General features: G+C 39.7%; 1 protein-coding gene across 3 annotated transcripts in view; it reads right to left on the bottom strand.

Annotated features, from left to right (window-relative positions):
* Positions 1 to 16,138, bottom strand: part of TRMT11 (tRNA methyltransferase 11 homolog) — a 50,082-nt gene that overhangs the window by 22,874 nt on the left and 11,070 nt on the right. For all 3 annotated transcript variants that reach the window (XM_072141600.1, XM_072141601.1, XM_072141602.1), the window contains 4 exons: positions 13,285 to 13,365; positions 12,348 to 12,512; positions 10,482 to 10,551; positions 8,799 to 8,930 (listed from right to left, as the gene is read on the bottom strand). In XM_072141600.1, coding sequence (XP_071997701.1) covers positions 8,799 to 8,930; positions 10,482 to 10,551; positions 12,348 to 12,512; positions 13,285 to 13,365 — 448 coding nt within the window. The remainder of the gene's footprint in view (positions 1 to 8,798; positions 8,931 to 10,481; positions 10,552 to 12,347; positions 12,513 to 13,284; positions 13,366 to 16,138) is intronic.

Raw genomic sequence — 16,138 nt, forward strand, 5'->3', positions numbered from 1 at the left:
CAGGTATAGATATCAAAAAACATACGTAAATGACACATAACCCACTAACAGCGAGAAGGTCTCATCAGAAAATAAGCTGTATTGGAACACTTTTATTGATTCATAAAACAGCAGCATCTGTAATTCCTATCAGCCCTATCAAATAACGTCCACTTTTATAGGAAGCACTTTTGATAATAACACACTATTATGGAACATGCTGAATGGCCCCAGACCAGAAAACATCAAATTATACACATTTCCTCCTTTTTGGCTTGGACCAGGAAATATATAGAATTCCATTTTTACAAAGAAAATTTTTTGTGGGTTTGGATTCCTCCAATTGTGTGAAGTAAAACATAAAAAAACCTGTTGTCATTGATATCCAACCCTAAATCCACTACAGACCTGTGGTTTAGTGTCCAAAATAGACCTGTGTGACAGCAGTGCACGAGATTCTACACACCTAGATGAAGAGCATCGAACGAACATCTGGAGAACCTGGCACCTATGCTTCCTCTTACGCTGCGGCAAAGGAAGCCCGGCAGATGTCCTGCGGGAAGCAGAGGACGCGGGGGACGCCGGAGAGAGTTCTAAATTAACTTTTTAATGGGGCATTAATGGGGCATGCTGGACATTACATTTATGGGGCGAACCGATGGGCATTACATTTATGGGGGGGGGGGGCGCGCTGTTGTGGATATTTTATTCATTTTTTTGTGGTAAAATTGGGTACCTCTGCTTATACTAGAGTATATACGGTAAGTCAACAGAGATGTGAACTTAGACCAACTGTAACAAGCCTTGGTATCCGTACAGAGAGAGGAGAATTTATTATAATGAATGTGACCTGGAAAATATTCAGGTGTGACACACCAATATTTTGACTATTCTTTTTGAACATACCCTGACATATTTCTAAGAATAAACCCAATAGACTAATTCATTCTTCTTGAGCCTAAACAAGCAGAAATAATGTGTGATGGAGTGAGATTTTTGGTTTGGACAACGTGCACGATATGTCAGAAGCTGCCATGCTTGTGGCCTTTCCTGTCTGTGTTCCGCACTGCTCTCTGGACTTGCTCACTGCGTGTTCTGAGCATCCTTAATCCAGACTGATTCCCTCCTCTCAGCAATAAACCAGAACAAGCACCTAATCCCTTTATCCAACAATGTCAAACAATATTAACTTCTAAAAGCTGTTGAAAAGGAGTGTTTGGGTTCAAAATGTGGCAGTTTGTCTGGGGAGAACTTCATGGAAAAAAATAAAACTGCAGCCAAGTTTATAATTAATATAGTGAAGATATGTTGGTAACAAGTCTCCTGAAAAATGGCTTTCAGTTTCTCGGTCCTATGTATGATCCTAAAGCGACCACCAGGATTGGTGCAACTGTAAAACATCAGTTTAAAATACATTCTATACAGGCAGTCTCCAACTTAAGGGCATCAGACTTAAGGACGACCTCTAGTTACAGGCGAACCTGTCTGCCCTCTGACTTCTGGTCAAGATGTCTGGATGTCACTTTAGTCCCAGGCTGCAATGATCAGCTGTGATGTTTATGTAATGAAGCTGTATTGATAACCCTTGTTCCCATGACAGCACAAAAGTTCGAAAATCCAATAGTCACTGGGACACAAAAATTTTTTGTTGAGAGTTACAATTCTAAAATATACCAGTATATACCAATTATAAAATATACACGATAGACATATCTTTACATTGGAAAAGTAGTAAGTTATCCTAAAGAGGAACAAAAAAGTTATAGCTATAGATACACAGAAAAATTATTTTTTTTAGTAGGAATATAAGATCATGTTTTCTATCAGTTCTATTTTGGGCTTTTGCTTCTAGGTTACAACCCTTTCAGGAAAGATCAGATTATAGACATTTAGGAGATTTAGGGCACTGGATGAGGTCAATAGAATGGCAATGAGATTTTACAATGTTTGATCCTGTTATTTCTTAGACCCAAATTATTCAAAGAGTTGGTTATTTTTATCACAAATGTCAAATTTAAAGTATCCCTACCATGAGGAATCCACTGTCAGAAGTAGATCTGATGGTAGATTCCTCCTGCCTGCCTCTGTCCTAATCTGTAATTTAATAATTCTGAAACATAACCCAACTTGTTAATCACTTTATTTTAGTAGTATACAAATTAAAAGCAGAGGCTACTGGGGCTTGGAGCAGCCTCATCTCCCAGTGCCTGGCCAGGCTGGTACACGACCCAGTAGCCTCTGCAGTTAATTTACTTATTAATTTAAAAAAAAAAAAAGTTTTTTTTTTTTTTTTTTAACAAGTTAGGTAAGGTTTCAGGATTATAAAATTACAGATAAGGGCAGAGGCAGGCCGGAGGTATCTACAATAACATCTACTCATGTTAGATTCCTCATGGTAAGTTTTCTTAAACTTCTGGTTTACTTATAGAGCAATTTCAATAAACTTGAACTGATTTCACAAAAATATGTATTTTCATCCTTTGTAAAACACATCCAGAAGAGAATTGATCGATTCCAGGTATCTATAGTGCAATTGGAATTTGCCCATCTAGCTTGGGAACTCATTTGAGCAATCATATGACAAACCCCATCAATGTAATATTCCCTTGCCTTCCCCCAGACCCCCATTTGTTGCAGTTTTTAAAGTGAGCCTGTCACCAGCCATACAAACCAGAAACCCAACATAGTACCTTATAACTCACGGTATGCGTCTTCCATTCAAGGCTTTACGTAGTAATTTGAGTCCAATTTTTTTTCTAAAAAGTAATTTCATGCACTCCCATAATAAAGTCAAGGAGGCATGGAGCTCTGGCATGCTTCCTCTCATCCTTTCACACTATTAACCCTTAATAACCTGGCAATTGCTGACATTTTGGCCCATATGGTGGTTATTTGATAGACTACCTTAAAGAGCCAGTAGCTGCAAGGAAAATAAAAAAAAATTAAAAAAAAGACTTATAAAAAGCAGGCCGGAACACAGTGATAAGATGTCCGGTGCTCCGGGCTGCTAATTATTCGTGCCGCCTGCATGACAACACCTACCTCTCCAACATGGGAGAGCGAGGTATCAAGCTTGCAGGAGGTGTGAATAATTAGAAGTCCAAAGCGGTCCAAAGGTCATTGTGTCCCTGTGCTCCAGCTTTTTAGAATTCTATTTTTTACGCGATCCCGGCGCGTCACGATTAGTAAAGACCAAGGTGAAGAGGACAGTAGGTCAGTATTTTCAAATGTAAATTTACCTTACAGCTGCTGTTAGATTTCCTGTAAAAGAATTTTTGCTGAGTTTGTTTTTGTGTGTGGGGCACATAGGGAAGTTTATTGATACACCTTTTTGGTTAAACATGCTCTACAAACTGAAACCATTATGTTAAATGCAGTGCAAAAAGGAGGCAACAATGGGGGTTGTTAATAGATTCAGTCTTCTCTTCTGGATAAACTGCAAGAGCTTTAAAGTGCACCTACCAACACAAATCTACCTATAAAGGTAGATCGGGTGGTAGGTGGATCAATAGGACGTGAGGATAGCCCTTTTAAGGGCTAATCCTCACGTCCCCGCAATGATTTGAAAACTTTTATTGCCCCAATATTAAAACTTTCTTATGCGGCTACTGGGGCGTGGAGTAGCCGCATCTGAGGTTACACGAGGCGGCTACTCCACCGCCCCGGTAGCCTCTTTTCTCCTCCTACCAAAAATCTTCGGCGCACAGCTACGAGGAGCTGCGCGCCCTCGTCCAGCACATCTGCTGTCTGCGCATGCGCAGAACAGCAGGCCCGCGTCTGTGCAGCTCCGACTCCGTAGCAGTGACCGCGCAGGCGCGGGCCTGCTGTTCTGCGCATGCGCAGACAGCAGATGTGCCGGACGAGGGCGCGCAGCTCCTCGTAGCTGCGCGCCGAAGATTTTTGGTAGGAGGAGAAAAGAGGCTACCGGGGCGTGGAGTAGCCGCCTCGTGTAACCTCAGATGCGGCTACTCCACGCTCCAGTAGCCGCATAAGAAAATTTTAATATTGGGGCAATAAAAGTTTTCAAAACATTGCGGGGACGTGAGGATTAGCCCTTAAAAGGGCTATCCTCACGTCCTATTGATCCACCTACCACCCGATCTACCTTTATAGGTAGTTTCGTGGTGGTAGGTTCCCTTTAAACCTGCAACATAAACTTATAATAGCACAAGTTTAAGAAACCCCTTAAAACTGATTTCATGTAAAACATCATCAAGTTTCTCTTGCTTCAGCAGTACGAAAAAAAAAAAATCCTTAAAATCACTCCTGATATGCAATTTTTTAGTCCAGGCTAGAACAGGGGTGCACAACCCGAGGCCCGCCGACCCTCAGGTTGCAGCTTCCAGTGCAGCAGCTGCGATTTTATTACATGGCAGTAAGCACACCCTGCTTCAGGACCTGTCCTGTTGTACAGAGGAGAAGCTCAAGGACCTGCGATAGTAATTATACTCTTTTTCACCTCAGGCAGCATAAAGGCAAGAATTGGCGCTGTGCAGCAGATAATAAGTACTAATACCTGGCTGGCACAGGCAGGGCAAATTAAGTGGGGTTTACCAGAGCCCCTGCATCCAGCCAGTTACATGCTGCATGGGTTCAGACAATTTCCATCATCATTATTATCATCTTGTTTGTGCACTGTTTTGTAGTTTGCTCCAGGGTCTATGCTACTTATTGTACAAATGCAGTATGCACTGTGGTTTTTGGCACATCTAGGGTTTCGGTTAATAGTGCGGCCCCCTGAAGGGTAGCGGTTTGACAATGCGCCCTCGTACCGAAAAAGGTTGTGCACCCCTGATCTAGAATGACCCCAAATTTAAAAATGTATTGAATATAGCAGCCATGTAAAGATTTATGCAAAACTGTACATTTTTTTTTTAATCTATATATTCTTAACACAGAAGGAAGATCTATTTATTTTCTTCAAAAAAGCTTGTGTATCTGTCAAGTCACCCTGCAGGATTTGTTTGTGTATACTCTCCAGGATGTAAACTGATAACAGTACATAAGGTGATCAAAGATTTCAGATAAAAGGAAAACCTGGTGCTGACATGACTGCAGAAGTTATTTTCAACACTAAAGGAAAGATAGATGTTAACATTGCCAACCCCCACTTTTCTGATCCTTGAGACGGTGTACATTTAAAGCATTACTAAACCTATGAAGCTAATTTTTATTTCAGAAGTGAATAGTGCAGGTGTTAAAACTAAATTCAGTAAATAAAGCAGTTTCTCTGTGCCTTTTTTATGCTCTTGATTGTGCTGCAGTGATCAGTATCTGGAGTCCAGTACTTAGATTAGTGATAAGGAAACCAGGCTAAATATTAACTCTTTCTATACCTCCAATTTATTTCACGGTTATTCAGTTCATTATCTGTAAACAGTTAGAAATAAACTTTATTAGTCTCCTTAAACTCTAGCTGTCTAGCAGCAATCAGGACAGAAAGCGAATTTACAGAAACTGCTTAAATACGGACAAAAGTAAAGGGAAATAGTTGAACATCGGAACATATTTCTTTAATAAAGTGGAGGTCGCACTGGTTTCGGACGCCATCTTGACTACTGTCCGCCATCTTAGATACAGCGGCCATGTTCCCTGACCATTGTCAAGTTAATGTCATGATTCAAACTTCATTTTATGTAACCTGTTTGCTGGCCTGTCAGCTAATACCCTTTGACATTTAATGAGAAGCCAGTCTGTCCTTGATTATATTGTGATTCTGGAGCCCACTTATCTTATTCTTCTCACCAAATTAGTATAAACAATATCTGTGTACAAGGTCTCTGAGAACTGAGCACAATTAATTAATTGTTTTTCCCAGAATGTGCTGATGACCAATAGTTTTGGAGTATACTATTCACGCCCCTTTGATGATTCTTCTGTCTTTTATATATTATGCATTTTGATTATTAAACGAGAGAAGATCTTGACTAAGAGATTGACGTGTGTCTTGGTCTTTATGTTCAATCATGGGTTAATTAGGACTCACCTTACAAAAGTCAAGAGGGCTGTTGGGGCCCTGCATAAAAAATCCCTATCAATAATAATAATAATAATAATTCTTTATTTATATAGCGCACACAGATTACGCAGCGCTGCACAAAGCAGGTCAAGTAAAGTACAAACATAGCAACTAGCATCTGCACTACGGATTTATAAAATTTTGTTAAAAGTTTTGTAAAACTTTAAAAATTATATATAGGGGGAGATTTACCATCAAGTTTCTGTTTGTGATCTACAGCTAGTATAAAATAAAGATAAATCAGTGGTAGTACTCTGATCTCCATATCTGTTTCTGTAATTGTGTCACCATTACCAGTTAGAGGCAGGGAATCCCTGTGAGCTGCACTATCTAGATAATTCATTCATATATTAATCATTGTAAAATCATATTTTTTTTTATCATGTTAATGAGGCTTGGCACATGGAGAGAGAAAGTGATGTCACCCCTGTAACCCCCCATGTCTTTATGTAATGTATAGTTAAACATTGCTACATCAGGTATACAAGTAGTGTATAGGAGTAACAGCATGTCATCCTGTAGCATGTTACAACTGCTACAGGATGCAGCCGTGTGTATACACACACAGGCTGGAGGGGGCACCAGAACCAGGTAGCACAGAGGAGCCAGCGCCAGGAGTGTAACCACACACACACACACACACACACACACACACACACACACACACACACACACGTAAGGTCACCAAAACCAGGAAACACAGAGGCAGCAGGAGTGTCATGTAATTATACAGGCTGCTAGTCATGTGTATAGGAGTATCTCATACACACACAGGCTGCAGGGAGAGTGACTGCAAGAACCAGGAAGCACATAGAGGCAGAAGCACCAGGAGTGTCACATCATTATAAAGGCTGTCAGTCATGTGTATAGGACTATCTCATACACACACAGGCTGCAGGGGGCACCAGAACGAGGAAGCACAGAGGAGCCAGTACCAGGAGTTTCACAAGATTACAGGCTGTCAGTCAAGCACTGGGGAGTGTGACTGTACCTCACACTCATGAATAAGCTGGACAGCCGAATATGATAATGATTCATGACTCAGGTCATTTGCATAGAGCTTTAGGACCTGATTGTTTAAGTTTACAGCATGTAGAGGGACAATGCAGGGATTTGGGCAATGCTCTCTAATTGCAGTTTAGGAAAATATAATTCGTTTTGGGTGGTTAATTTGCCTGACAGGTTCTCTTTAAGTTGTTACAGCTCATACAGCCATTTATTGTAAATGGTGCATTTCCCTTAGAACAAGAAGAGGTCTAGATAATTTATCATTATAACTCTACATTGTGCCATTACTGTTATACCTCCAGGATAGTTAAGAATACATCAAAAGCTGGGTGATATAATTTCCTTTGGCAAAGGAGTCTTTCCCTAGAATCGGTGAAACAGCGTTTGTAACAAAACGGGCTAAATATTATGCTATCATTTTGCGTGTACGACGAATAGTATTTAATAAAAAAATAAAAAAGTAAAAAAACACAATGCCTAAAATGACATGCCATAGATAACCAGAAATGGTACCAAACAATCTTTTTTTTTACCAAAAAAAAAAAAACAAGAATACAATTACTTTGATGAAAAGTAAAAAAAAAAATAAAAAAAATAAAAAAAAATAAGGCAGCAGATAAACAAAGCTATACATAGTTGCCATTTCTACATGTACAAATGAAAAGAAATGGGAGGATTGGGAGATTTTTTTTACTTTGTATGCAATTGTGGTTTTAGTGTTCCTTTAAATAGATTTTCCTTACTAGCGGCCAATCAGCAGTGACATAAAACTTTCCTTGCTGTAGACAAAACATTAACCACAAGGCACAGCATGTAACATTATGATTGTGTATGAGCTCACTAGTCATGGCCGCACACACTGCACAAGGGTTACAACTACAAGAATGTCAAAAATTCAGACACAACAGCGATGTCCATGTGAGATTAAACAAATAATCTTCTTTCTAGTTTGATGTTATCTTTTATACATAAATGGTTATTGCTTCTCGTGAAAACATTTCCCTTCACTCACTGCTACTGTGTATATTCTTCTCATCAACAGTACAGTTATCAGCTCTGCATGGGCAGTGGGAAAATTGTGGGAATGAGACTACAGGTTTTTTTTGTTTTTTTAAAGGTCTAGCAAGAATAATTTTCTGGTGACATTATTATGTTTTATATTAAATGTGAACCTCCAAAGGAATATCTGTAAAACAGATCTAAGAACATGTGCAGGCAACATCTGCATCATGACATATAATCATTACAAATAACTCAGAATCTCAATGAGGATTTTATCCTCAACTTACATTCAGCTTTTATCATCTTACATTGTCTATATGATGAAGCAAGAGATAGAAATTGTCAAAGAATAGAGAGAAATAGGCCAAGTCAGTTAGGAAATCCCCCTGTAGAATTACATGGTGGGCCTTTAAATGAATGGTCCCCACACAGCATCTCTGTATTTTGGCTTGAAGTATGGCACTGCATACTTGTCTTAAGCTATACATTTGTTTGAGTAAAATAAAACAAATTTATTAAATTAGGTTTGCTAATAAGACATCAAAATATAGATAATACTTATAATTATGTCTATGTTAACATAAAATGATTCCAGTGATGGTCTGCCTGGAGGCTCTACCAATTCCATTTAAATCATCCACCTGTTGAACAGCTTTTAGAAATGTTGAAATCTGTCTTAATTTGCATAAGTAAAAGCCAAATGGAAAGGTATATCAACAATAAACAATTGTAAAGAGAATGTACATACAAAGACAAAGCACACACATAGAAAAAAAACCCAAACACTTACTCTGGCCTGTACACCGGCAACCAGTAGACCAACCTTCCACCTACAACTAGAAACTCAGCAGCAAAGTTCAATAGGTCCATAAATATATCGCTCAAGTGGTAGGTTAGCTGGACAGGCACATGAGTTTCTGGACTGAAAGGAGAAGAAGCTTATTAGATCATGCACATTCCCAGGTAAAGGTTAGCAAAATATTATATTAAAATAAAACAATATCTAAGTTTACAGCTACTTAAAGAAAAAAAGTGCTGCCCCGTCTCCCGCTTCTCACACTTCTTAGTCCGGTGATGTGGTTTAGAAACAGGCAAATGCTAAGAGTTAACTCTAGTACTGTACTACAGTATCTCTTATTTTTAAAAGTTTGATGACAACTAATACAGCTTCTATTAATATATATATCGGACATTTTCTTGAAGAGTTCATTGGGGAAGAGATGGTAGCTACTAGAATATGGACACTAGCGTTTGTTCCTCCCCCTACACTATACACCTCGTTTTCATCGTCAGGTTTCCAGGTTAAATCAAAGCAAAAGACAAGGGGACACTGTCTGCATCTGGAGAAAACAAGGTCCCTTAAGGCCTATTTTGGCCTATAGGACAAAGCCCAGATTTCAAATCTGCCCAGTGTCATCATAAGTGGTTATAGTTTTAAAACGCAGACAGTTTACACAGACACAAACCTGGAACAAGTGTGACTGCTGCAGGCATTGGGCAACCCCAGGGTACTTGGCAGACCTCGAACAGACCTTGGCAGGATCGACTCCCCCTGGTAAGCGACATTGGGGATCCGATCCCTAGGGGGAAGACCCTTACACGCCACGGCTATGTTTGACCAGGGCTTGTAATGGCTTAACAGCCGCGAGATGGCTCTGATGCGCGGTGTCAGCTGTCTTATACAGCGTCCCCCTGCTGCTTCTGGAGGTTCGCAAGGAGAAAACTATTATGTCCACCTTGAAACCTGATAATCTATGTGATTTCTTGAAGCTCTTTGTAAACTAAGAACTAGAGACAGCAGTTATGTGAATTCATGTATGCAAAAAGGGCCCAAAGTATAGGGTACGGAAGGTATCTGGTGCCGGCGCTCGTGGATGGAATGCTCCGCAGATGATAGTTGCTTAAGAACGTGTTTTATTTAATATGCAACGCGTTTCGGCCCGGGAAACGGGCCTTCGTCAGGCATAAAACCCGTTCTTAAGCAACTATCATCTGCGGAGCATTCCATCCACGAGCGCCGGCACCAGATACCTTCCGTACCCTATACTTTGGGCCCTTTTTGCATGGATCACCACAGCGTCCTCTGATTTTTGGAGCAGACGACCGTGAGGAAGGAGGAATCGGCAAGCCATTTAGGACAAACTCTGCATATAAGCGCTAATTCTAGCGCCACAAGGTGAGCGCATGATATTGACACCTTATACTCTTACTAATTTTACCTACCTACTACACTAGGAAAGCGCCTTTTTGTCTCTCCCTCCCCTCTCTCATCCCCTCCGCTATCGAGTATCACCCCGTAATTTTCGGGGGTACCGTGTAGGGGGTTTCCAATACGATTATAGTGAATTCATGTAGAAAATGACTGAATACACCTTATATATACAGAAAAGGACTGTTCAGGATCACAAAGCTCATAAAAAACAGGTGAAGAGGTCTTGAAATACAGAGAGGAATACAGAGAATCTTAACTTACAATTGATCTGCTTTAATAATTTCTTTCTGTGTGCCAGTCTTTCTAGTTGACTCTCGAATGCCATATGGAGCTAAAAAAGGAAAAAGAATTAAAATCACTATGCCAAAAATCTGGCAATATGTTTTTTTTTTGCCTTCGCAAAACCAGGATTCCGGTCATATCTCAAAACTACAAACTTTCTTATCTTTCAATATTGGCTTGCATGTAATGGCTTGATTTTCTATCTGTGTGTGATGGACCAGAAAACAGCTCTCAGCTCCAGCTGGGATGCAGACTTATCCCTATTACTCCCACCAGTACAGTGAAATGTTTTATTTCTTCACACAGTATGGTCCAAAACAGGAGTGAACAAGACTGATCTGTGAAAAGTTTTAGGTTGTGTTATACGTATACCAGGTTGCCTTCTAAATTGTCCCACCTATCTCTCTAATTAAAAAAATCATACATCCTTAGAGGCAGGAATCAGCTAAGAATTGCCTTTCAATTCCATCATAGTAACAACATTAAACATAAATAATATGTAGAAAAAAAATGCAAAGAGGACCCTATAGAATTATCTTTAAAAAAAACATCTTTTTACTGTAAGATTCTACAGGGTAAAGGGATTTTTTCCCACCTCGGAGTAACAAAAAAACCCATGGCTGAATATCTTATTTCCTTGTGGTTGGCACAAAGATCTACGTTTCCGAAGTAGCAGACAGTATTAAGCTGTGTGATAAATAACTGTAGGATTTTATTGATGCATGTGTGTTTGTTTGCATGCAATTTGTGTCTAGGTGTTCTTCCAGTATGATATGATAATAGCATTTCCTTATTTACTCTTAAAGGGAACCTGTCAGTTAAACTAAACCACCCTAATTAAACATATCTTTGAACTGCTATTATACAGCACTATATTGTTCCTCTCCATGCATATAAAGTTCCACAATCCATTTGTAAAGTTGACTCACCATTTATGCAAATGACCACAAGTTTGGGTGATCATCAACTTTCCTTTGAGCAGAATCCAGCAAATTCAAATGGACTGTGGAACAGTATAGCGAAAACTGCTATTATACAGCATTACAGCTTTCAAAAGATATGTTTAGTAAATGTGTGTTAGTTTAACTGACAGGTTCCCTTTAAGATACCCATGTGACATGTGACTCTCCCTTCTCCCACTGTGAATCTAAGTGCAATCCATAGCTTTCCTCTCAGCATTAGACGTCAAATGTGGAATCTCCTAATACCTAATAATAATACCGACCCTAATAAGGTATTTATAGTGGGTTTGGGGGTTAAAGGACATCTAACACCAGGGTTTTAAAGGACTGCAAACCAAGCACGCTGACATGCTGGTGGACCTGCTCTTCTTTAAAAAAAAACAAAAAAAAACAAAACAAACACCACTTAAAATTATGCAAATTCACCCGAGGGTCTGTGGGCTCCATATATGTTAATGGGACATGAAGCCCCTCAGACTCATTTGCATAATTTTTAAAGCTTTTTTTTCCCCTTAAAAACAAGGTTATAGGAAGCTTAAAGACAAGTGGATCCTGCCAAAAGGGGCACACACCAGTTTGTCAGTGTGCTTGGTTTACAGTCCTTCATCCTGGTGGTAGATTTCCTTTAATGGCTAAAAAAAGAAGCCTCCATACATTGCTTTGACTTTTCAACAAGTTGCCCCTATGGCATTTCATACATCTATCCACTAACCCTGCTGTGAACTGGGGGAGGGGCAAAACCCCCAAAACTAGGCCTTATACAGATGGTATGGCTGGTGTGAATTAATATGCAGGGGGACTGCTTTCCATACACCAATGCTTTCCATACACCAATGTTTCTTTAGTGACCAACAGCAAGTACCCCACAATCATGTTTACTTACGGTCTGTAACGATTGCATCAAACAAAGGTCCTTTTCTCCATATGGGTTTAGATGCATCTGAGACAAGAACATCTAGATAGTATTTCTCTAGCCCATACTGGCGCAAATTGGCCCTTATATTCTCATCCGGCCCCCTCCACTTCTGGTTCATTCGAGTTGCTTTACCTGGTAGAAAGGTGAAAAGTACCATGATTATATAAGTTAAACATCCTTTAGGCTCCTGCATGGTATGACTATGGACTTTCAGAGACTGTACCGAACAGGTTCATTCTCAATGAGCGGTATTTTAATAGGACCCATATAAAGATTTGTCTAAAATAGCTTGTTGATGGTTTCCAGATCAGAGGATTTTTTTTTTCTTTCCATTTTACATACTGAAGATATATGCCAAAGCCTAGATTCTTCATTTGCTCATTCAATGCTGGAGCTTCACTTTAAGTAATGACCGTATTGGGGGCAATGTGCTAAGCAGCTACATATATAAAATCCTGCTTTCCAGAACCAGTTGTACCAAATTAGCTATGTTCTGTTAATACCAGTTTAGCATGAAACATTCAACCTAGCTCTTCAAAGCCGTAATGTAATAAATGCTTCCAGCATACAGTTCTGTAGTTCTGGCAACAATTACTGTGTAAGGTTTATGAAAAACACTGAGCAGTATAGAAGACTTTTGTCCATGCAAACAGCAAAAGTGATTATTTAACTGTTGGCCTCATAAGGAATCAGGGAGCCCGATAGCTTCATATTTGGAGACTATTATGAAAAAGCATGGATTCCACACAAACTGTTAAGACATGTCAAATTTCTGAAAAGAGCTTATTAAGACATTGGTTTACATTTTTGTGAAACACTTGTTTCAGTGTGACATGCAGCTGTAACGGCCCAATGACATCATTATTAGGTATCCGGAAGGTAAAAATAGAAGCTGTTTACTCACCCCGTCCATGGACTGTGTTGTAATCAATCTCAGTACCGCACACGTAGGCTCCAAAGTGTGCACATGGTACCAAAAGACCCCCTGCAGACAGAATCAGTCAACAGTCACCTACATGCTGGTGAAAGACTCTCCATTATATAAGATGGCAATCATGAAGACGGACAAACTGTCAAGGGTTCTCGGGACAATGGGAAGAGGCCGGGCATCACTATGTGATAACAGTTGAATGCAAAACACTGCACTTTCATCTAGGAGAGGACAATTTTTTGAACAGAAGTTTTTCATTGGGTTAAAGAAATATTCATCCTCACCAACCAGCAATCCTTAACCAATTCTTGCTGATATCGACTTCACAAACGAGAAATTGGTTACTGCTGCTATGAATGATTGGCAGAGCCATCATTTGTGATGTGTCTAGACAGACCAGGAAGCATTCCCAGGAACGGAGAGTGAAAAGATACATTTTTAAAATAATTTATTCTTTGGCAAAATAAAACTTTTATGCGTTTTCCCCTGCAGTTTTCTATTCCCCTGATTTAACCCCTTAACAACTTGGCCCTTTTTAGTTTTTTTGTTCCCCTCCTTCAAAAATCCTTAATGATGTGTGGCGGCTATCTCACGCCCTATGAAGTCTATTGTGCACAGCCACATAGCCGAGAGTACACTTTGTCTCACCGCACCATCATTGAGCTTGTTGGCTGCACCAAAATCTATAGAGCAAGTCCTGTTCATTCCCAGATTGCGGTGAAGCTGCTTGGCTCTGACAAGGATGGGAGAGGTAAGCACCACTCACCATCCCCCCATTTGAACCCTGACCGCAACCATTACCCTGTATCATGTCATTAGACACTTTATCAGGTTCCTTTATCTCTCAGCAGTTAGTAGAAACCAGGACATAAAGCTGATTTATGCAAACTTCTTGAATAAAGAACAGATTTTCATGATAAAATATATTAAAAATGTTTACCATCATCTGCACTATTGACTAAAACACACGCATGGGCAATAGTGATTTTTTTTTTTGGGGGGGGGTTTAAAGATACCCCAGAAAACCCACTGAATTCCCCAATGTAAAAGTACGGACTAAAGTTTGCCAATGACTACATCTGAAAGTTAAAGTGGCAAACTACAACTCAAGAGGGAACAAAGACATTTGGCTCTAAGCAATTCTATCATTCTTTTAACGTTCGATTTGGTAGCACAACTTATTTAATAAAATTTTCTGAAAAGTATTTACCTAGGAAGCTACAAACACGAGCCACTGTAGTCTTTTTGTGAGGCACATATTACCATAAACTATACATGTATTACTACTTGGTAGGCTGTATACTACCCTGCCAGTCTGAGAGGCCCACCCAGATACACTGTCTATGTGATTAATACACAGCAACAAAAGGTGCCGACTGAAATGTTTCCAAGGATTTGTTACAGAAGAAAATAAAAGGATATAATGAGCTGATGAGAAGAAAGCTTGAAAGACAGACAAATTATAAACTTCCTAAGCCTAAACTTTCCATTAACCACAAACATAAAGCGATCAAAATATTTCTAGAACTACGATCAATGGCTAATATTTCTTTGACTTTCTAATAAATATACAATAGGAAATGTCCCATTTCCTCCCAGTACATAAAGTTTAGAGGATAGAGAACTCACTGACATGATGACTTCCCATAACGGCAAGGCCTGAAAAATAACAGAATCCTGGAAAATATGCATATGCCATGTTTGAATCAGGAAATTATTGGGATAGATTTAGGCAAATGTTCACCTTTAAAACCAATTCCCACAGATATAAAGCCCTTTTCTAAATAAAATCCCCCCTAGTTCAATTAACACAAGTTTTACAGTGCGTATTGCTGAAATGGCCATTTACACAATGGAATAGCTGCCTATGGAATTCTCTCATATTACGTATGGTATTGCCTGGCTACATGACTTCTTGCCTTATGCAACACTGCCCTCTTGTGGAAAACTGATGAGAAGCAGCGCTCCAATTAAGTAAATGCAACCAACATTTATACGATGCAGAGTCACATTTGTGTTCACTGGACAGTTCCGAAAATTAGAAGGTTCTACTTACCTATTATTTGTTAAACTATCTTTATAAGAATGTCCCAATATGAGGGAAGCAATACTCTACTATAGAAAAGGGTACGTTGTCTTACTGTATGTTGAAGACTAGTGTACATATTAAAAGAGGTTTTCCCACAAAAGAAAATTCTCACATTTCTATCCCCTAGTGATGTTAACACAATAAAGATCATTTTAACCCATTTTACAATTTTACTCAGTTTTATTGCGATCACTCTCTCTGTTGCTCAGTGTAAAACCCCAGGGTGTGGGCGGGGCCTCTCCAAGCAGACTCATTACTGCATTAGCCATCTAGTTCTGTGAGGTGACAATGTGGTTACATTATCAGTGAAAAGGTCTATATGCACTTTAATCTGGCTTCTATACTAACACAATGACACAGGCAGAGAGATGAGACAGATCAGAGGATGAGATGCCTTTTGCACTCACAGCTCTGCTACATCTCACAGATATGTGCCTGCCATCCCCTTCCCCCGGATCACTTATCTCCTTGTAGCCTCTCTCTCTGGTCACTATGTGCCGACAGGCTGTGAATCAGTGAGAGTCTGAGCTCCGTGCAGGGGGTGTGGTTACAGCCACACAGCAGAGACAGAAATCTCAGTTCCACGATCTCATCCACGATGGCCACCCCAACCCTAAGAGAAGTTACAGGGTTGTGTCTAGGGAAATGTTGCATTTTTGTTAACAGAGAATTAGAGAATGTTATTGTTATCATGAGTACATAGAAGAATCTTCTTGGGAACAACCCTTCATAAGGTGC

Source organism: Engystomops pustulosus, chromosome 3 (assembly GCF_040894005.1).
Source record: "Engystomops pustulosus chromosome 3, aEngPut4.maternal, whole genome shotgun sequence".
Classification (NCBI taxonomy): domain Eukaryota; kingdom Metazoa; phylum Chordata; class Amphibia; order Anura; family Leptodactylidae; genus Engystomops; species Engystomops pustulosus.